The sequence below is a fragment of the Aquarana catesbeiana genome, linkage group LG03 (assembly GCF_042186555.1).
Source record: "Aquarana catesbeiana isolate 2022-GZ linkage group LG03, ASM4218655v1, whole genome shotgun sequence".
NCBI lineage: Eukaryota > Metazoa > Chordata > Amphibia > Anura > Ranidae > Aquarana > Aquarana catesbeiana.
The window spans coordinates 108717402-108737702 of record NC_133326.1 but is presented as its reverse complement, the minus strand read 5'-3'; the positions used below and the strand labels follow the sequence as shown (position 1 = coordinate 108737702).

The following is a 20301-nucleotide window of genomic DNA, read 5'->3' as shown; positions in this document are numbered from 1 at the left end:
CAAAATAACAGTTAAAATGCAATTCCTATGGGAATTCCTATGGTAGTGCAATCCCTATGGGAAACTCTTCTGCTTTTCCTCTTTCCATTTGATTCAAATAATTTCAACATTCAATTTCAACATTCAATTTCAACATTCAAGCAATTCAGCAACAGGTGTGCCCACATAATAGGTGTGTTAACATAAGTCACACTTTTTTTAATCCTCTTTCTCTAAAAAAAAATATTTCCAGCACATTATGACTAACATATAGGTCTAGTAACAGTAAAGCAAGGAACCTGCTAGTGTGAGACAAATTTTATTATGTACTGTAGTAGAGGAGGCCATTTTCAGGGCAAGCGCCTACATTCAAATAATTAAAAATACATTTAAAACAAATAGATTCATGCGTGATCTTTCTCAGCTTGGTATTTTGTTTCTTCATTTTTTAAGCAATTCAGAAATTTGTACACGGAACTCACTCAAACTGTTCCCACAAATTTCCTCAAAATCCCTCCACCAAATGATTTGCTATAGTGTGGATGAGCAAGTTTGGAGTGGAGGAACTTGACTGGCCTGCACAGATTCCTGATAGAACATTTTTGGGATGAATTAGAGTAGAGACTGCGAGCCAGGCCTTCTTGTCCAACATCATTGCCTGACCTCACAAATGCACTTCTGGAAGAATGGTCAAATATTCCCATAGACACACTCCTAAACATTGTGGACAGCCTTCTCAGAAAAGTTGAAGCTATTATAGCTGCAAAGGGTGGGCCAACGCAATATTGAACCCTGCGGACTAAGACTGGGGTACCATTAAAGTTCATGTAAAGGCAGGCGTCCCAATACTTTTGGTAATATAGTGTATGTGCACGTTAAGAAAATATCTTCATTTTCCCACTGCCATGTGAAGGTCTTAATTAGGATTACTTCTAGTACCTGTAGCTGACATCTTGATAATGAATCCACTATTCATAAATGGTAGTTGTGCAGTTTCACAAATTACTCAAATCATTTCAGATGAAAAAAAAATGCACAAAATATTCAGACACATAAAAAAAAAAAAATAAGCAGTCAGCAATTCTCCTATTTCAATCATCACCATCTGCAACCCATACTGACATTTCATGTAAGATTTGCTACTACCCATCATTTACAGGTGTATAAAAAAACCTGGTCATAATGGAAAATGCAACTTTTAAAAAGTAACTCTGCACTTGGGCTAGAGATTTTGATGTCCAGTGACAAAAAAATAAATAAAAATAAATGATATCAAGTATCCTTACCTCATCCTCTACCTGAATCTTCAGATTGATGTATTTGCTAGATGATTGGTTCTGCAGTTCATTATCAAAAACTTTATTGACAATCTTAAATTCCAAAGGCACAGTGGCAATAGGTGTGGCAGTGGTTGTTTGCATGTTGTTTGTGCTGTATGTGTTGATGGTAGTGGAGACTGACTGTGCCAGTGAGGATGTGGTCACATTAGAAATTAATGTAACCAGTGATGAAGTAGTGTTAGTAGTCACTGCAGATAATGTGGAAACACTAGTGAATGTGGTGATAGAAGAATTTAATGAGACTGGCAGTGAAGTAGTGGCATTTGAGTTTGCTGTGGCTGGTGCTAATGTAGTTGCTGTGGTGTCTAATGAGATTGGTAGGGAAGCGGTAGCATTTGAGATTGATGAAGCCGGTGCTAATGTAGTGGCACTGGATTGTAATGTGACTGGTAATGAAGAAGTTAAATTTGTGACTGATGAAGATGGTGCTAATGTAGTGGCACTGGATTGTAATGTGACTGGTAATGAAGATGTGGAATTTGTGGCTGATGAAGTTGGTGCTAATGTAGTGGCTTTAGATTCTAATGGGACTGGTGGTGAAGATGTAGAAATGGTGACTGATGAAGCCGGTGCTAACGTAGTGGAAATGGATTGTAACGGGACTGGTAGTGAAGATGTAGAACTGGTGGCCGATGAAGCTGGTGCTAATGTAGTGGAATTGGATTCTAATGGGACTGGTAGGGAAGATGTAGAATTGGTGACTGATGAAGCTGGTGCTAATGTAGTGGAATTGGGTTGTAATGAGACTGGTAGTGAGGATGTGGAATTAGTGGCCGATGAAGTTGGTGCTAATGTAGTGGCATCGGATTGTAATGAGCCTGGTAATGAAGATGTGGAATTTGTGGCTGATGAAGTTGGTGCTAATGTAGTGGCTTTAGATTCTAATGGGACTGGTGGTGAAGATGTAGAATTGGTGACTGATGAAGCTGGTGCTAATGTAGTGGAATTGGGTTGTAATGAGACTGGTAGTGAGGATATGGAATTAGTGGCCGATGAAGTTGGTGCTACTGTAGTGGCATTGGATTCTAATGGGACTGGTGGTGAAGATGTAGAAATGGTGACTGATGAAGCCGGTGCTAACGTAGTGGAAATGGATTGTAATGGGACTGATAGTGAAGATGTAGAACTGGTGGCCGATGAAGCTGGTGCTAATGTAGTGGAATTGGATTCTAATGGGACTGGTAGGGAAGATGTAGAATTTGTGACCGATGAAGCTGGTGCTATTGTAGTGGAATTGGGTTGTAATGAGACTGGTAGTGAGGATGTGGAATTTGTGGCCGATGAAGTTGGTGCTAATGTAGAGGCATTGGATTCTAATGGGACTGGTAGTGAAGATGTAGAATTGGTGACTGATGAAGCTGGTGCTAATGTAGTGGAATTGGGTTGTAATGAGACTGGTAGTGAGGATATGGAATTAGTGGCCGATGAAGTTGGTGCTACTGTAGTGGCATTGGATTCTAATGGGACTGGTAGGGAAGATGTAGAATTTGTGACCGATGAAGCTGGTGCTATTGTAGTGGAATTGGGTTGTAATGAGACTGGTAGTGAGGATGTGGAATTTGTGGCCGATGAAGTTGGTGCTAATGTAGTGGCATTGGATTCTAATGGGACTGGTAGTGAAGATGTAGAATTGGTGACTGATGAAGCTGGTGCTAATGTAGTGGAAATGGATTGTAACGGGACTGGTAGTGAAGATGTAGAACTGGTGGCCGATGAAGTTGGTGCTAATGTAGTGGCATTGGATTCTAATGGGACTGGTAGGGAAGATGTAGAATTTGTGACCGATGAAGCTGGTGCTATTGTAGTGGAATTGGGTTGTAATGAGACTGGTAGTGAGGATGTGGAATTTGTGGCCGATGAAGTTGGTGCTAATGTAGAGGCATTGGATTCTAATGGGACTGGTAGTGAAGATGTAGAATTGGTGACTGATGAAGCTGGTGCTAATGTAGTGGAATTGGGTTGTAATGAGACTGGTAGTGAGGATATGGAATTAGTGGCCGATGAAGTTGGTGCTACTGTAGTGGCATTGGATTCTAATGGGACTGGTAGGGAAGATGTAGAATTTGTGACCGATGAAGCTGGTGCTATTGTAGTGGAATTGGGTTGTAATGAGACTGGTAGTGAGGATGTGGAATTTGTGGCCGATGAAGTTGGTGCTAATGTAGTGGCATTGGATTCTAATGGGACTGGTAGTGAAGATGTAGAATTGGTGACTGATGAAGCTGGTGCTAATGTAGTGGAAATGGATTGTAACGGGACTGGTAGTGAAGATGTAGAACTGGTGGCCGATGAAGTTGGTGCTAATGTAGTGGCATTGGATTCTAATGGGACTGGTAGGGAAGATGTAGAATTTGTGACCGATGAAGCTGGTGCTATTGTAGTGGAATTGGGTTGTAATGAGACTGGTAGTGAGGATGTGGAATTTGTGGCCGATGAAGTTGGTGCTAATGTAGTGGCATTGGATTCTAATGGGACTGGTAGTGAAGATGTAGAATTGGTGACTGATGAAGCTGGTGCTAATGTAGTGGAATTGGGTTGTAATGAGACTGGTAGTGAGGATGTGGAATTAGTGGCCGATGAAGTTGGTGCTAATGTAGTGGCATCGGATTGTAATGAGCCTGGTAATGAAGATGTGGAATTTGTGGCTGATGAAGTTGGTGCTAATGTAGTGGCTTTAGATTCTAATGGGACTGGTGGTGAAGATGTAGAAATGGTGACTGATGAAGCCGGTGCTAACGTAGTGGAAATGGATTGTAACGGGACTGGTAGTGAAGATGTAGAACTGGTGGCCGATGAAGCTGGTGCTAATGTAGTGAAATTGGATTCTAATGGGACTGGTAGGGAAGATGTAGAATTTGTGACCGATGAAGCTGGTGCTATTGTAGTGGAATTGGGTTGTAATGAGACTGGTAGTGAGGATGTGGAATTTGTGGCCGATGAAGTTGGTGCTAATGTAGTGGCATTGGATTCTAATGGGACTGGTAGTGAAGATGTAAAATTGGTGACTGATGAAGCTGGTGCTAATGTAGTGGAATTGGGTTGTAATGAGACTGGTAGTGAGGATGTGGAATTAGTGGCCGATGAAGTTTGTGCTAATGTAGTGGCATTGGATTCAAATGGGACTGGTAGTGAAGATGTAGAATTTGTGACGGATGAAGCCGGTGCTAATGTAGTGGCATTGGATTCTAATGGGACTGGTAGTGAAGATGTAAAATTGGTGACTGATGAAGCTGGTGCTAATGTAGTGGAATTGGGTTGTAATGAGACTGGTAGTGAGGATGTGGAATTTGTGGCCGATGAAGTTTGTGCTAATGTAGTGGCATTGGATTCAAATGGGACTGGTAGTGAAGATGTAGAATTTGTGACGGATGAAGCCGGTGCTAATGTAGTCGCATTGGATTCTAATGGGACTGGTAGTGAAGATGTAGAATTTGTGACTGATGAAGCTGGTGCTAATGTAGTGGCATTGGATTCTAATGGGACTGGTAGTGAAGATGTAGAATTTGTGACGGATGAAGCCGGTGCTAATGTAGTGGCATTGGATTGCAATGGGACTGGTAATGAAGAAGTTAAATTTGTGACTGATGAAGATGGTGCTAATGTAGTGGCATTGGATTCTACTGAGACTGGTAGTGAAGATGTAGAACTGGTGGCCGATAAAGCTGGTGCTAATGTAGTGGAATTGGGTTGTAATGAGACTGGTATTGAAGATGTGGAATTTGTGGCCGATGAAGTTGGTGCTAATGTAGTGGCATTGGATTCTAATGGGACTAGTAGTGAAGATGTAGAATTTGTGATGGATGAAGCTGGTGCTAATGTAGTGGCATTGGACTGTAATGAGACTGGTAATGAAGATGTAGAATTTGTGTCCGATGAAGCTGGTGCTAATGTAGTGGCATTGGATTGTAATGAGACTGGTAGTGAAGATATGGAATTTGTGACCAATGAAGTTGGTGCTAATGTAGTGCCAATGGATTCTAATGGGACTGGTAGTGAAGATGTAGAATTTGTGACCAATGTGTTGGGTAGTATAGTTGTTGAATCACTGTTGTTGGTGATTTCTGTAGTAGATAGGGAAGTGGGGTCAGTGGTGGGACTTGATGTGGAATCAGTTGTTAAAACATATCCAAATCTGGAAGCTGAAAGAAAGGAAATGTGCCATAATTACTGCATTTTTAATGACAATCAGTGAGTGTGTGTTTAAACAAATGAAACAATCCATCAAAAAAGATTTACAGTAACTCACTCTCTGTAGAACAAAAGCATGCCACATTGTGCCACAAATCCATTACCCTTTAATTCAACACCTTTAATAGGATATAATAAAATTGCAGATCACAATTGGAACACTTGGGTTTGGAGGGACTGGTTATTAATAATTCTTTTACAGTAGTTACAAAATGGCAAGTAAAATAGGGCTATTCTACTAATAGAAACTGTAATAAATGCTATTTTTTAACTCATTTTTTATATGTGTTTTTACTATAAGTTTACAGTCTTTGTATTCCAAAAAGATTTTTTAAAACATGATGGGGTTCCCAAAGCTGTGTTTGTATTCTAAAGAGGCAGCACAGCAGTGACAGTCTGTGTCACAGTTGGCTTTGTCTGACAATCTTTGGATTTAAAAAATAAGGGACAAGTATCTAAAGAAAGAAAATGTTATGTATTGTGGCTTACCAGTCTTTGGATGCTGTAGCTGTGTTGGTTTTCTTGTTTCATGCCTTTTTCTTTTATTTTCACCTGCTGATCCTGCTAATAACACATTCCTTGTCCTATGGGGACAATGCTCACTCACTGTACTGTACCTACTCTATGTATGAGCAGCTTGGGATTGCATACAGCCCACGCCCCAAAACCTAACATTATTCCCCCAAATACAGTCAAAATGAAAGAAAAGCACCACACAAATTATTGGCATATATAATGGCCGCAAAACACTTTATTGGTTTGCAATAAATCATAAATATTTATTAATTTTTTATTCAACCAAAAATATTCAAGTAAATATTAATATCTGTCTATAAGCTCAGTTATTGGAACTCGAGCCATATTGAATTAAAAGAAAATTTATTGTCCCCCCTAGAAATCGAGGGTGACCAACCACATAAGTGCCAGAGACAAAAGGGTGGGAAGGGAGGGTAGCTCTTTTGCCAGGGCTTCACCAATTGAGAAAAACCTGTGGAATTCTTCCATATTTAAAGGGCTCCCAGGATTTCTAGAAACTTCAATGACTTCTTATTGGCTAAAAACTCTCCTCATATAATGTAAAGAGACAGTAACCTAATTACATACAAACCTATTGCCCATAAAACTTGTATGAAAAGTTGAGTGGAAGAGGGTAGGGGCGCAATAAGCCCATGAAGGTGGGCCCAAATAGATGTTCCCTCCTTTTACATGCTCACCCTAGGACAGGAAATGTTTTAGTACTACAAAACACCATGCCTTCTCCTAATGCACCACCTCAATGTACTGATAAGCAGCAATACATTACATTTTTGATTTGGATTTAGATATTCATTAAGATTGTATTTTGTGCAGTATGGAAAACATATTGAATTGTACTAATACAGTTGGGAATGCATGTATCATGTTTGTTTAAAGTCTGTATGGATCACATTTTTTGTCAGGTAATTATGTAAAGCATATTAATATTGCTTATTTACATTTCCAGACAACAGGTGTAGCTGTAGACTGCTTTTCCATGTTTACCAGGCCCTCTTCATATCTCTGATTAAATAGAATTCAGTAGCTCAAGCTCAAATTTACACACAAAACTGAATGGGTGAGGGGAGTGACTTACTCCCCCCCCCTTCCCCTGTGTGCTCTGTTCACATGGGCCTACAATTTGTTTTAGGCTGCATGCACACCTGCGTGTTTCCTAAACATGCAAAAAAAACATAAAAATTTGCGTTTTGCCATGCATTTTAGAAAACGTGCTGCAATCATGGGTTGCGCTTGTAGTGTCATTAAATAATAGAACCCCAAGCGCATATAGCAAATGCACATTTTGTTGTGTGAAAAAATGCACTACAGATGTGTCAAAAAAAAAAAAAGAATCTGCCAACTCTGATTGAAACGTTTTTGGAGCTACTTTGGGGCAGGTAGGAAAGTGCTCTAGACGCAACGTGTGCTAATGCGTGAAAAACACACAAAAAAACACAAGCAGGAATGTGCATTCCTGCTACGCTCAGGTGTGATTGGGGCCTTAGAAATTTTGAAAGCAAATAGTTTCTGCTGTGTTATATTTTTAGAAAATCCATAATGCTTCGTAGATCCTGGGACAGACAGGCATTCTGTGTGAGCAAAACTAAGGTAAATTAAATTGTTAGCAAGTGGATTTTTTTTTAAAAGAAACGCCATATGTCTATTCTGCTTAAAATACCCTTTACCTGTTTGCTATTAACTTTTTTTTGTACGCTCTTGGCATCATTTAGTATGGAGCTGGAGAATAATGTTATCACAGGAGTTGCATCATAAGGGGCACCCAATGGTCAAAGAAGGAGAATCCCAGGTCCAGAAGAACAGGAGAACGTTGAGATGGCAAAGATAGAACAGGGCAAGGCACAAAGATCTTACATTGCTGGAGGATACCAACACAGTGGTAAGCATGCCATAATCTGCAAGTTGTCCATTATGGAGAACGCTTCTGCAGACTCTCTCCCCTCCCACACACACAAAAAACATTTTATATAAATGGCTTAAAAGATATAAAAGCATCAGTTTTAAAAGTGCACGTGACACATTATATTTTTAAGTGGAATAGTTGACTGCTTATTGTGATGGGTTAGAGCAGTGGTTCTCAACTCCTGTCCTCAGGACCCACTGACAGGCCAGACTTTAAGTATTACCTTGGGGAGATGCAGACCAGAATACTCAAATCACTGAGCAGCAAATTATATCACCTGTGATGTATTTCAGTTATCTTCCAAACCTGGCCTGTTAATGGGTCCTGACGACAGGAGTTGAGAGTCACTGGGTTTGAGGCTGGGTTCACACTGGTGCGACACGACAGCCGTCCTACTTTGGATCCGACTTTGCCCTGCGACATGAAGCCGGCATGTGTCCGACTTTCAATGAACGGGGATCCGACTTGGATCCCCGCCAATGCCGGCACTGTGTTTGGTATGAATCTTTAGGGGGGAACTCCGCGCCAAATTTTAAATAAAAAACCGGCATGGGTTCCCCCTCCAGAGGCATACCAGGCCCTTGGGTCTGGTATGGACCTTGAGGGGAACCCCCTACGCCGAAAAAACGGCGTGGGGGGTCGCCCCCAATCCATACCAGACCCTTATCCGAGCACGCAGCCCGGCCGGACAGGAATGGGGGTGGGGACGAGCGAGCGCCCCCCCCCTCCTGAACCGTACCAGGCCGCATGCCCTCAACATGGGGGGTGGTGCCTTGGGGGAGGGGGGCGCGCTGCGGCCCCCCCACCCCAAAGCACCTTGTCCCCATGTCGATGAGGACAAGGGCCTCTTCCCGACAACCCTGGCCGTTGGTTGTCGGGGTCTGCGGGCGGGGGGCTTATCGGAATCCGGGAGCCCCCTTTAATAAGGGAGCCCCCAGATCCCGGCCCCCCACCCTATGTGAATGAGTATGGGGTACAGCGTACCCCTACCCATTCACCTAGGAAAAAAGTGTCAATTTAAAAAAAAACACTACACAGATTTTTAAAGCATTTTATTAGACAGCTCCGGGGGTCTTCTTCCGACTTCGGGGGTCTCTCCGGTTCTTCTCCACGCTCTCCGGATCTTCTGCCGGGCTCCTCCGCTCTCTTCTGCTCTTTTGCCGCTCTTTTGCTAAAGCGGAGGAGCCCGGTCTTCAATCTTCTGCCTTCTGCCTTCTGCCTTCTGCCTTCTGCCCTCTTCTCCTGATGTTGACACGACGCTCTCTGGGGCTAGAATGCTCTCTGTGCGCTCTGCTCTGACTTATATAGGCGGTGACCCCGCCCCCTTATGCCGTCACAGTCCCTGGGCATGCTGGGACTGTGACGGTTTAGGGGGCGTGGTCATCGGGTGATGACCACGCCCCCTAAAACGTCACAGTCCCAGCATGCCCAGGGACTGTGACGGCATAAGGGGGCGGGGTCACCGCCTATATAAGTCAGAGCAGAGCGCACAGAGAGCATTCTAGCCCCAGAGAGCGTCGTGTCAACATCAGGAGAAGAGGGCAGAAGGCAGAAGGCAGAAGGCAGAAGATTGAAGACCGGGCTCCTCCGCTTTAGCAAAAGAGCGGCAAAAGAGCAGAAGAGAGCGGAGGAGCCCGGCAGAAGATCCGGAGAGCGTGGAGAAGAACCGGAGAGACCCCCGAAGTCGGAAGAAGACCCCCGGAGCTGTCTAATAAAATGCTTTAAAAATCTGTGTAGTGTTTTTTTTTAAATTGACACTTTTTTCCTAGGTGAATGGGTAGGGGTACGCTGTACCCCATACTCATTCACATAGGGTGGGGGGCCGGGATCTGGGGGCTCCCTTATTAAAGGGGGCTCCCGGATTCCGATAAGCCCCCCGCCCGCAGACCCCGACAACCAACGGCCAGGGTTGTCGGGAAGAGGCCCTTGTCCTCATCAACATGGGGACAAGGTGCTTTGGGGTGGGGGGGCCGCAGCGCGCCCCCTCCCCCAAAGCACCAACCCCCCATGTTGAGGGCATGCGGCCTGGTACGGCTCAGGAGGGGGGGGGGCGCTCGCTCGTCCCCACCCCCATTCCTGTCCGGCCGGGCTGCGTGCTCGGATAAGGGTCTGGTATGGATTGGGGGGGACCCCCACGCCGTTTTTATCGGCGTAGGGGGGTTCCCCTCAAGGTCCATACCAGACCCAAGGGCCTGGTATGCTCTTGGAGGGGGAACCCATGCCGGTTTTTTATTTAAAATTTGGCGCGGAGTTCCCCCTCAAGAACATCTGAGCACAAGTCGCGTGCCAAAGTCGGATCATGCAAGACGGCAATCCGACTTTGATCCGACTTCAATGATAGTCAATAGACTGAAGTAGGATCAAAGTCGGACCAAAGTAGTACAGGGAGCATTTCTAAAGTCGGAACGACTTGTGTCGGACCAGTTAGGACGGCTCCCATAGGGAAACATTAAATTTCACACGTCATGCGACATGAGCTCCCAATGTCGGAGCGTTTGTCGGACCAGTGTGAACCCAGCCTGAGGGTCAATTCACACACAAAACTAATATTTTAGTATTGGTAATTGTCATCACATACTAGCATTGCATGTAATTGCATCACATACTAGCCCATTATGTGCCGCTGACCTGCAAACGAAGCCCGCTATGTCCCCGCTGCTGGCCACAACCATCTTCACCCCTCTTCCTTCTGAGGCCGTAGATTCCGACTCTGTGACTGGCCAGAGTCACGGGAGCCGACAGTTATGGCATGGGCCCTGTAGAAATGCGCATGCGCCAATGATGTTGGAGAAAGCGTATATGGTAAATATCTCCTAAACCGTGCAGGTTTAGGAAATATTTCCAGTACCTACAGGTAAGCCTTATCTGTAGGTAAAAGTGGTATGTAAGGGTTTACAACCACTTTAAACCACCTGACAATTTCTTAACTCTCTTAGGGTCTCAGTTGGTCAGGTTGTAGGTGGGGTGCAGCGTGGTATGGCGGCAATAATACATTTAGTCCTAGTGCAATGAAAGAACTTGTATTGAAACAATGCAGAGACAGTTCACAAACAACCCAGTGGGAAGGCAGCCTAGCCAGGAACACTCACAGTTCCAACAGCGTGTAGAGAACAGGATTCAGACAGACAAACAGACAGTGCCTGTAGAGAGAGGGGTAGAATGCGGCCTGGCCATCTCGTGCCCAAGCAGGCAGATGTCCAGAGAAGTTAGGAGCCCTACACTTTCCCTCCTTGTAGGGAACCTTTTCCTGCCACTATTTTTGTCCCTACCAGGTGGGGTACCTGTCCCTACTCTACCAACGTGCAAAATGCATGCCAAAACTGCCAGCCAGGGCCTTAAAAAAGATCTGCCTGATCCAAGATGGCTGCTAGAGTCACATGGTGCAGCAACATCCAAGTAGATCACTTCCCCAGTGACCCAGGAAACCATAGAGGAACCATGTTCCTCTTTACTTCTTCTCTAACTGCAGTGCTGCTGCGGAATAGTGCCACCTGCAGTGGAGAAGGTAGACTGCACCTGCCTACAAGGTATCCTTTTTTTTCTTGACTTCCAGTTCACCAGAAATCGCTGTAACACACAAAGGCAGGCAGGAACACCCAAAACATCCAGATAAAAAAAGCACAAAGTCTGGAAATATGGCAGGGAGTTGTAACTGTTGGGCTGTACCTAAAATATGACTTTTTGGTGGATCAACCTTTTAAATTGAAGAGTCATTTGTACGGCAAGCAGATAATGTGTGTGGCAAAACAGGAACTATAACAGCTGCTGTGTAACTGTTGTATCTTAAAGTGACTTTGTTATCACCCAAAACATTTGACCAAAGCAGTTCCGTGCAAAAGAAGACACAGTTTACTTACCTCTTCAGCTGCCCATGTCTCCTACTATCGATTCGATCAGTGTCATTATTAGACTCATCAGCAATCAGTAATTACAGGAGTTTTGAAAGCCTTTATTCCCAGGTTCTATTCTCCGACCTCTGCATCGCTACTGTGTCTTGTAGTGAAATAAAGGTTGGAAGATGAAATAACTGCACATTGTGGAAGACGCAGGCATCCAACACTCTTATAATTGTCAAATGCCAAATACAATGGCAGGGGCTTCAGGTCTGGAATTGAGTGAAGGTAGGAGACATGGCCACAAGAGAGACAAGTATACTGTGACTTATTTTGTAGGTAACTCTTTGGCCAAACTTCGCTTTAAATTTTTACACCCAGTTCTGGCTACATTAGCTTATGCACACCAGGGCATAACCATTTCTATGGATAGTATAGTCTGTAGCCTACAAGAAGTGCATAAAGGGCAGGATAGAATAGCAGCATTCCTCAGTGAAAAGGAACCCTTACATCAGATGTACTGTAGGATAGTAGGCAATTTGCATTCTAGCTTCTTTTGACTAAAGTATTCGATGATGGTTGAGCCCAGAAGCTTTTACTGTAAGTGAATTCAAAATTAATATAAAAGTTAAAGAAAAAAACTCCAGTGGTGGATATACACATATCACGTGTCTTACCTGTGATTACAAGTGTCACAATAGCCGACTTCCACAGACTCAATATTGGAGGTACAGTATTGCATTTCCAGTTCCTATGAAAAAATATTTAGGATGTTTACATTTATGTTTTACGAAATATTCAGACAGTAATGCTTAACAAAGATGCGTTGTTACAATAAACAGGATTTGCATGATCTGAAATTTAGATTGTTTAGATAATTTGGCAGTATTTATAATAATTACAAACTGCTATATTAAGTTACATTTTGTGGTAGGTTTGTTTCTTCAGGTTCAGGGTTCAAAAATGTGAGCTGGAAGACTCAAGCTTGTGAAAATGACCATTTAATAATTACTTATTACTGACTCTATGAGCCAATACTACCAAAACCACTTAGGAAAAGCATTCACTAAAGCTGCATATATTGTATATAGCTAGTAGGTCGTTATTCAAAATGTTTCATTTTAATAACTTGTGTTTGATTTTAAATTGTTAGTGGGGTCAAACTGACATTTGTTTTTGACTACAGTGGCAAGAAAATTTCATTTCTTTTGAACGAATGAATTTTTGACAGTGCGTGTGGTTTTCAATTGGTAAAGTTCATTCATTTCAAAATCGATGTTAAAAGCAAATTAAATTTTCAACTACGTTTGGATGACATTCATCAAGCTGTTGAATATATGGAGAATTTTTGTACAAATGTTTGTTCAAGGATCTACTAGCGTATACCCAGCTTTAGTCTTAGGCCTCTTTTATACAAGCGGTCCGATTGGGTTCACCTGAAAAACAGACAGGCGACCCAATCAGATCCCCCATTCTCCTCTATAGAGTGGCAGATGTAAACAGACTTTTGTCCGTTTACACCTGCCTACCTCCAACCCCAACCCAAACCGGCAAAAACAAATGGAAGCAGATCTGTGTCCATGTGTCTGCTCTACATAAGCGGAGCGGACATGGACTGGTCATCCGCCCGCTCCGCTCAGCTTAGCAGGGGATTAACTGCTGAGAAAAACAGATCTGGCCCATGTGAAAGGGGCTTTAGAGTAATCTGTTGTTAGTTATACCACTAAACTGGCCACACATACAAAGCCTTTTTTCTGTTAGCATGGATGGTTAAATCTCCCCCTGCGGCTGTCATCTGATTGTACGCAGGTACCCAACTCCTTCAATTTCTCAGTGAAATGATGTTGGGTGGGAGGGTGCTAACAGGGAAACTCATGGAGTGAATTTCATCTGGTCCATCAGGAACTGGCCAATATTAGCTCTGTGTATGACCAACTTTAACGTATAAGTAGAGGCAAACAGCCGGAGGTTGGGATGCTGGGCAGGCACTTTGCAATTGCTTTCTAAATCTCTAGGAACGTGACATCATGGTTTTTCACAAAGATGATAAAGAGCTGATCAGGAAAAATGTATTGGCTTGAGACTAGAAGTGTGCAATACAGAAGAGTAGCCAACATTGTCCTTGAAATTTAGGAAGTTAAAAAGAGTTCTTAAAATGTAAGCCTTACTCAAAAAATATGGAAAACACAACTTTGAGAGCTATGTACACAACTTGATAGATGTCATAGTAGCAACAATACACAATATTAGGATGTATATACTGGTGATGTAGGTTAATTCCCCATACCAACCCTTGGCAAAGATAAGGGAGAAAGCAAACTTCATTTTTCAAAGCATTTTCCTCTATCAACTTTAATCAGATGTTACTTGAAATACAGGTTTTGTTCCCCTGGGCCACCTTTTGGTTAACATTGATGTTGGAATGGTGGAAATGGATTTGCTCTTTCCCTCTTGGGTGCCTTTCCTATATGCCCGGACACAGACACAGGAAGCAGTAAATGGGTATGTGACCACTTGCCACCTCATGCTGTGTATGTTGAAGAGCTAGAGCAATACATGACTCTCGGCACATTTAGAATGCAGGTGGGAATGAAAACAAGACAATTTTGCAAGTATTTAAACCTCTTTCACACTGGGGCCGCGGGCGCGTTAGGGATAAAGCGCTGCTCGTTTTAGCGGGGCTTTAGCTCTGTTTAAGCTGCGCTTTCCGGCTGCTAGTGCGTCGCTTTTAACCCCAAAAACTCCTGTGTTGCGGCACTTCCGAAGCACTTTTCAGGTGCTTCGGAAGAGCTGCCCATTCATTCCAATGGGCAGGGCATTTTGGGAGCGCTGTATACAGCGCTCCCAAACCACCCCAAAGATGCTGCTTGCTGGTCTTTTCTGAACGTCCCGCAAGCATACCGCCCCAGTGTGAAAAGTCACACTTGAATGAATGGGAGGCGGTTTTCAGGCGCTTAGCAGAGGCTATTTCCAGCGCTAAAGCACCTTAAAACCGCCCCAATGTGAAAGGGGTCTTACTGGTCATTATGCAGGAAATTTTTGCTAGAAAAAAAACCCCAAAAAAACATGCATAATAAGATCAGTAACATTTTTGTGGCCGTGTGAATGAAGCCTAAAAGGTTGCGGAGTTCTTACTGTCCTGATTAACTAAAAAAATAGCAAATACAGTAAAGAGATAAGATATAAAGCACAAATTAAATTTATAGCTTGTAAGATTCATCCTCATTTCCTCATCCTCTGGTATGGACCTTAAGGGGAACCCCCTAAGCTGAAAAAACGGCATGGGGGTCCCCTGCAAATCCATACCAGACCCTTATCCGAGCACGCAGCCCGGCTGGTCAGGAATGGGGGTGGGGACGAGCAAGCGGCCCTCCCCCTCCTGAACTGTACCAGGCTGCATGCCCTCAACATGGGGTGGTGGGTGCGGGCCCCTCCCACCCCAAAAGCACCTTGTCCCAATGTTGATGAGGACAAGGGCCTCTTCCCGACAACCCTGGACGTTGGTTGTCGGGGTCTGCGGGCGGGGGGCTTATCGGAATCCGGGAGCCCCCTTAAATAAGGGGGCCCCCAGATCCCGCCCCCCACCCTTTGTGAATGAGTATGGGGTACATTGTACCCCTACCCATTCACCTAGGGAAAAAAGTGTCAATGAAAAAACACAGTACACAGGTTTTTAAAGTAACTTTTTACAGCTCCGGGGTTTTCTTCCGACTTCGGGGGTCTTCTTCCAACTCCGGGGGTCTTCTTCCAACTCTGGGGGTCTCTCCGGTGTCTCCTCTTAGTGTCCGCATCTTCTGCCGGCTCCTCTGCTATCTTCTCCCGCTCTTTTACTAGCGGTGGCCCGGACTTCTGCCTTCTTTTTTCTTGTCTTCTTCCTTCTTCTCTTCTTCCGATGTTGACACGATGCTCTCTCGAGCTGGAATGCTCTCTGAGCGCTCCGCAATGGACTTATATAGGCGGATACCCCGCCCCCTTATGAGATCACAATCCCGGGTGATGTTGACCATGCCCCCTTATGATGGCACAGTCCCAGCATGCCCCGGGACTGTGACCTCATAAGGGGGCGGGGTCACCGCCTATATAAGTCCATCGCGGAGAGCTCAGAGAGCATACCAGCTGGAGAGAGCGTCGTGTCAACATCGGAAGAAGAGAAGAATGAAGAAGACAAGAAGGCAGAAGTCTGGGCCACCGCTAGCAAAAAAGCGGGAGAAGATAGCGGAGGAGCCGGCAGAAGACCCGGACACCGGGAGGAGATGCCAGGGAGACCCCCGAAGTCGTAAGAAGACCCCGAAGTTGGAAAAAGACCCCGGAGCCGCCTAATAAATTACTTTAAAAACCTGTGTACTGTGTTTTTTCATTGACACTTTTTTCCCTAGGTGAATGAGTAGGGGTACAATGTACCCCTACTCATTCACAAAGGGTGCGGAGCCAGGATCTGGGGGCCCCCTTATTAAAGGGGGCTCCCAGATTCCGATAAGCCCCCCGCCCGCAAACCCCAACAACCAACAGCCAGGGTTGTCGGGAAGAGGCCCTTGTCCTCATCAATATGGGGACAAGGTGCTTTGGGGTGAGGGGGGGACCGCCGGGCGCCCCCCTGCCCCAAAGCACCCACCACCCCATGTTGAGGGCATGCGGCCTGGTACGGTTCAGGAGGGGGGAGCGCTCGCTCGTCCCCACCCCCATTCCTGACCGGCCGGGCTGCGTGCTCGGATAAGGGTCTGGCATGGATTTGGGGGGGACCCCCACGCTGTTTTTTTGGTGTAGGGGGTTCCCCTTAAGGTCCATACCAGACCCAAGGGCCTGGTATGCTCTTGGAGGGGGAACCCATGCAGGTTTTTTATTTAAAATTTAGCGCAGAGTTCCCCCTCAAGATCATCTGAGCACAAGTCGCATGCCGAAGTCGGATCATGCGAGACGGCGATCCGACTTTGATCCGACTTCAATGATAGTCAATGGGCTGAAGTAGGATCAAAGTTGGACCAAAGTAGTACAGGGAGCATTTCTAAAGTCGGAACGACTTGTGTCGGACTAGTTAGGATGGCTCCCATAGGGAAACATTGAATTTCACACGTCATGCGACATGACCTCCCAATGTCGAAGCGTTTGTCGGACCAGTGTGAACCCAGCCTTAATGCTGAAAAGACGTGCCTCTTCTGCGTTAAAAAAATGCATGTTCTTAATATTTTTTATTACAGTTACATTTTAAAGTGTAGGTATACCATAAACTTTTTTAGGACAAAAAAATTTAATCCACTGTCAGGTTTTTTCCTATATGTCTCATTGGGGAGATCTCCTTTTACTTCCTTTCCTGTTTTCTCAACAGGAACTAAGAGAATATCTTTCCAATATGTAGGATATTTCCTCTTATGCCTCGTACACACAAACAGACTTTCCGCCAACAAAACCGTGAAATTTTGTCCGAAGGGCGTTGGCTCAAACTTGTCTTGCATACACACGGTCACACAAATGTTGCCCAACAATTACGAACGTAGTGATGTACTAGACGTACTACGTGGTTTTTTAGCTCTTTAGCGCCACCCTTTGGGCTCCTTCTGCTAATTTTGTGTTAGTAGAAGTTTGGTGAGTGTTGATTCGCGCTTTTCTTTTCCCATTCTTCTTTAAGCGCTTTTCATTTTGTGCTTTTCAGTTTGTTTCTAAACGGCGGTTTGTCAACCAGACATGTTGCGGTACCGGAGGAGATAACGTGTTATTTATTATTGGCCTTGGAGTTATTGCTTTGACATTATTTTTTTTTTGGTTGAATAATGATTTGATTTGGTATATTTTCTATATTTTTGGATGCATAGAATGCACTTTTTGGTTAAGTTCTATTGGCAGATAGCATGTCTAATTTTTCTTTTTTTTTTTTAATGCACAATAAAAAAAATTGTGTAGAATAATACTTGGCTATGTGTTTTACTTCAAATGACAGTTTGGGAGTAGGCAGTTACATTTTAAAAAATACAATGTAAAATTGACAAGGGACACCAACATAGGGGATAATGGTGTTGTGGTACTTGCACAAATTAAAAACAAAAAATAAAAACATAATAATATTATTCTTGATATCACTAGAAAAAAAAAGCCTTTGAAAATTTGTTTGCAAAAACTCCATCAGTATCACCAGCAAAGCAGCTTCATTATTATCCCATTAAAGAAGAAGAGAATTGTGCACTGCATTTGGAGATTTCATAATTTGCCACGTCACAAATGTTACAGTAACTCTCCATTACAAACGCTAGTTTACAAGACCAATCGCTTCTGCTTCCGAGCATGCGTGTTTGTACTTTGGACTTTTGTCTGACGGACTTGTGTACACACGATCGGAAAATCTGACAACACACATTTGTTGGCAGAAAATTTGAAGACATGCTAGCCAACATTTCTTGGTGGAAAGTCCAACAACAATTGTCCGTTGGAGCATACACACGGTCGGATTTTCTGCCAACAGCCTGACAGCCAACATTTCCCGTTGGAAAATAGGATCGTGTGTACGGGGCTTTAGACAGTGGTCACAAGTACAAGTTTCCATATCATAAAATGTATGTGAAAGCTACATAAAGTTGTTAATTATTCAGTGAATCCCATACCTGTGCACAGATCACAAAGCAGTCACACAGGTAATCTAATATGCATTTTTTTGCTTAAAGAGGAACTGTGGTCTGATCACATAATTTGTAATAACATCTTTGCCATTCTGAAGCTTCCCTCCAACCACTTTGCATATTATTTTATATATACTGTGATTCTGTACTTGCCAAATATGCTGCAGAAATCTCCCTCCACGGAGTCTGGCTGCATCTATTTTAACTGTAGGCAGCTGAAGTTGCTGATTGTTCACTTCCTGGATTTACACAGACACACAGAGGCACACCTCCAACGCTGCAGTCCTGCAGGTCTCATTGGCCCTCTTATGACTCATCCCCCCTCCTTTCCTTTCCTGGCAAACACTCATGAGAGTGAGAGAGAGAGAGAGAGAGAGAGAGAGAGAGAGAGAGAGAGAGAGCTGTATATGATGTCATAAGCCTAGACTAATGACCAGACAAGAAATAGGAACTGGGTTGTATAAGGTATTTACTGGCAGAAAAAAAATGCTCTGTGACTGGCCGGAGCAGCGATGACATCACTCCCGTGCATGCGTGCTGGTGCCGCCACTAACGGCATGATTGCCGTCAGAAACGGCACGCTCAGTGCGCCTGCGCCCGATGACTACGGCGCATGCGTCGCAGACATCGGTGCTGCTATTTCTGCAAATATCTCCTAAACCTTTTAGGTTTGGGAGATATTTCTTGCACCTACAGGTAAGCCTTAATCTAGGCTTACCTGTAGGTTAAAGTGGTTGTAATGGGTTTACAACCACTTTAAAGTAGTTCATACACTACTTTGGTACTTTCGGATTTTCATGCAACTTGAGGGCCATAGACTTCAATGTTAACCCTCAAAAGTTGCATAAAAGTCGTACCTGAATGTTATACAATGCAACAGTTGCCCATCATCACTGGTCAAAGCCAAAGTTGTATCCAAGTTGCTCCCATCCAAAGTTGCGTCAAAGTTGCACTCCAAAGTCGGTGCAACTACAAGTGTGAATGCAGAGTAGAGATGGGCTTTGGCGTGTTCGAAATCCCATATGCCTGATCCCGCCAGGAAGCCGACACTGCACACCGCTATTTATATTGTAAAGCGCTACGTAAACTGTTGGCGCTATATAAATCCTGCATAATAATAATAATATTCACAGGAAGTCTGACATTTCCCGGTTCGCAGCTGCACATATCGGGAAATGTCTCACTGCCTGTGATTAGCCGTGTGCCGTGTCGGCTTCCTGGGGGGGATCAAGCACGTGGGATTTTGAACATGCTCTGAGCTCATCTCTAATAGAAAGTCTGTGTGGATTTATGGGCTTTGTGGACTGCAGATCTATGCATGTATGCAATCATTTTGATTTTATATACTGCATAAGCACTGCTTATCCCCCCCCCCCCCATTGTCTTTTGGTGGTTGTATATACCATTACTGCAGATTTCTAAGTTGAGCTCTAGGTTATGATTTTATTTCAATCGTATGTAGCAGTCTGTATCACCTGGCTTACGAGGGAAAAAAAACTGCGTCAAAAAGGTATTTCCCCACAGAGAATGTTTAATCGAAGGCACTGTTCACTGTCACATTGTGGCGCCTCACTGCCAGAGGTGCGCTGCACAGGACTAACTTGCATTGCGCTGTCAAAAAAGGTACAGGTCCAATTTCTGGACCACTGAGGTGTGTGCCCGCTGATTCATTTTGTGCAAAATAATGCATGCTATAACACTGTGAACCTCAGTAATTAAGTGTGAACCTAGCCTAAGGCCAGTTTCACACTGAGGCGGTTTTCAGGCGTTTTAGTGCTAGAAATAGTCTCTAAATACCACCTGAAAACCGGCTCTCATTAATTTCAGTGTGACTTTTCACACTGGGGCGATGCGCTTGCAGGACGTTAGGAAAAGTCCTGCAAGCAGCATCTTTGGGGCGGTTTGGGAGCGCTGTATTT

General features: G+C 44.1%; 1 protein-coding gene across 1 annotated transcript in view; it reads right to left on the bottom strand.

The window, feature by feature from the left end:
- Positions 1-20301, bottom strand: part of LOC141131546 (uncharacterized) — an 88694-nt gene that overhangs the window by 53924 nt on the left and 14469 nt on the right. The window contains exons 2-3 of the mRNA XM_073618929.1: positions 12455-12528; positions 1266-5458 (exon numbers count right to left, since the gene is read on the bottom strand). Coding sequence (XP_073475030.1) covers positions 1266-5458; positions 12455-12528 — 4267 coding nt within the window. The remainder of the gene's footprint in view (positions 1-1265; positions 5459-12454; positions 12529-20301) is intronic.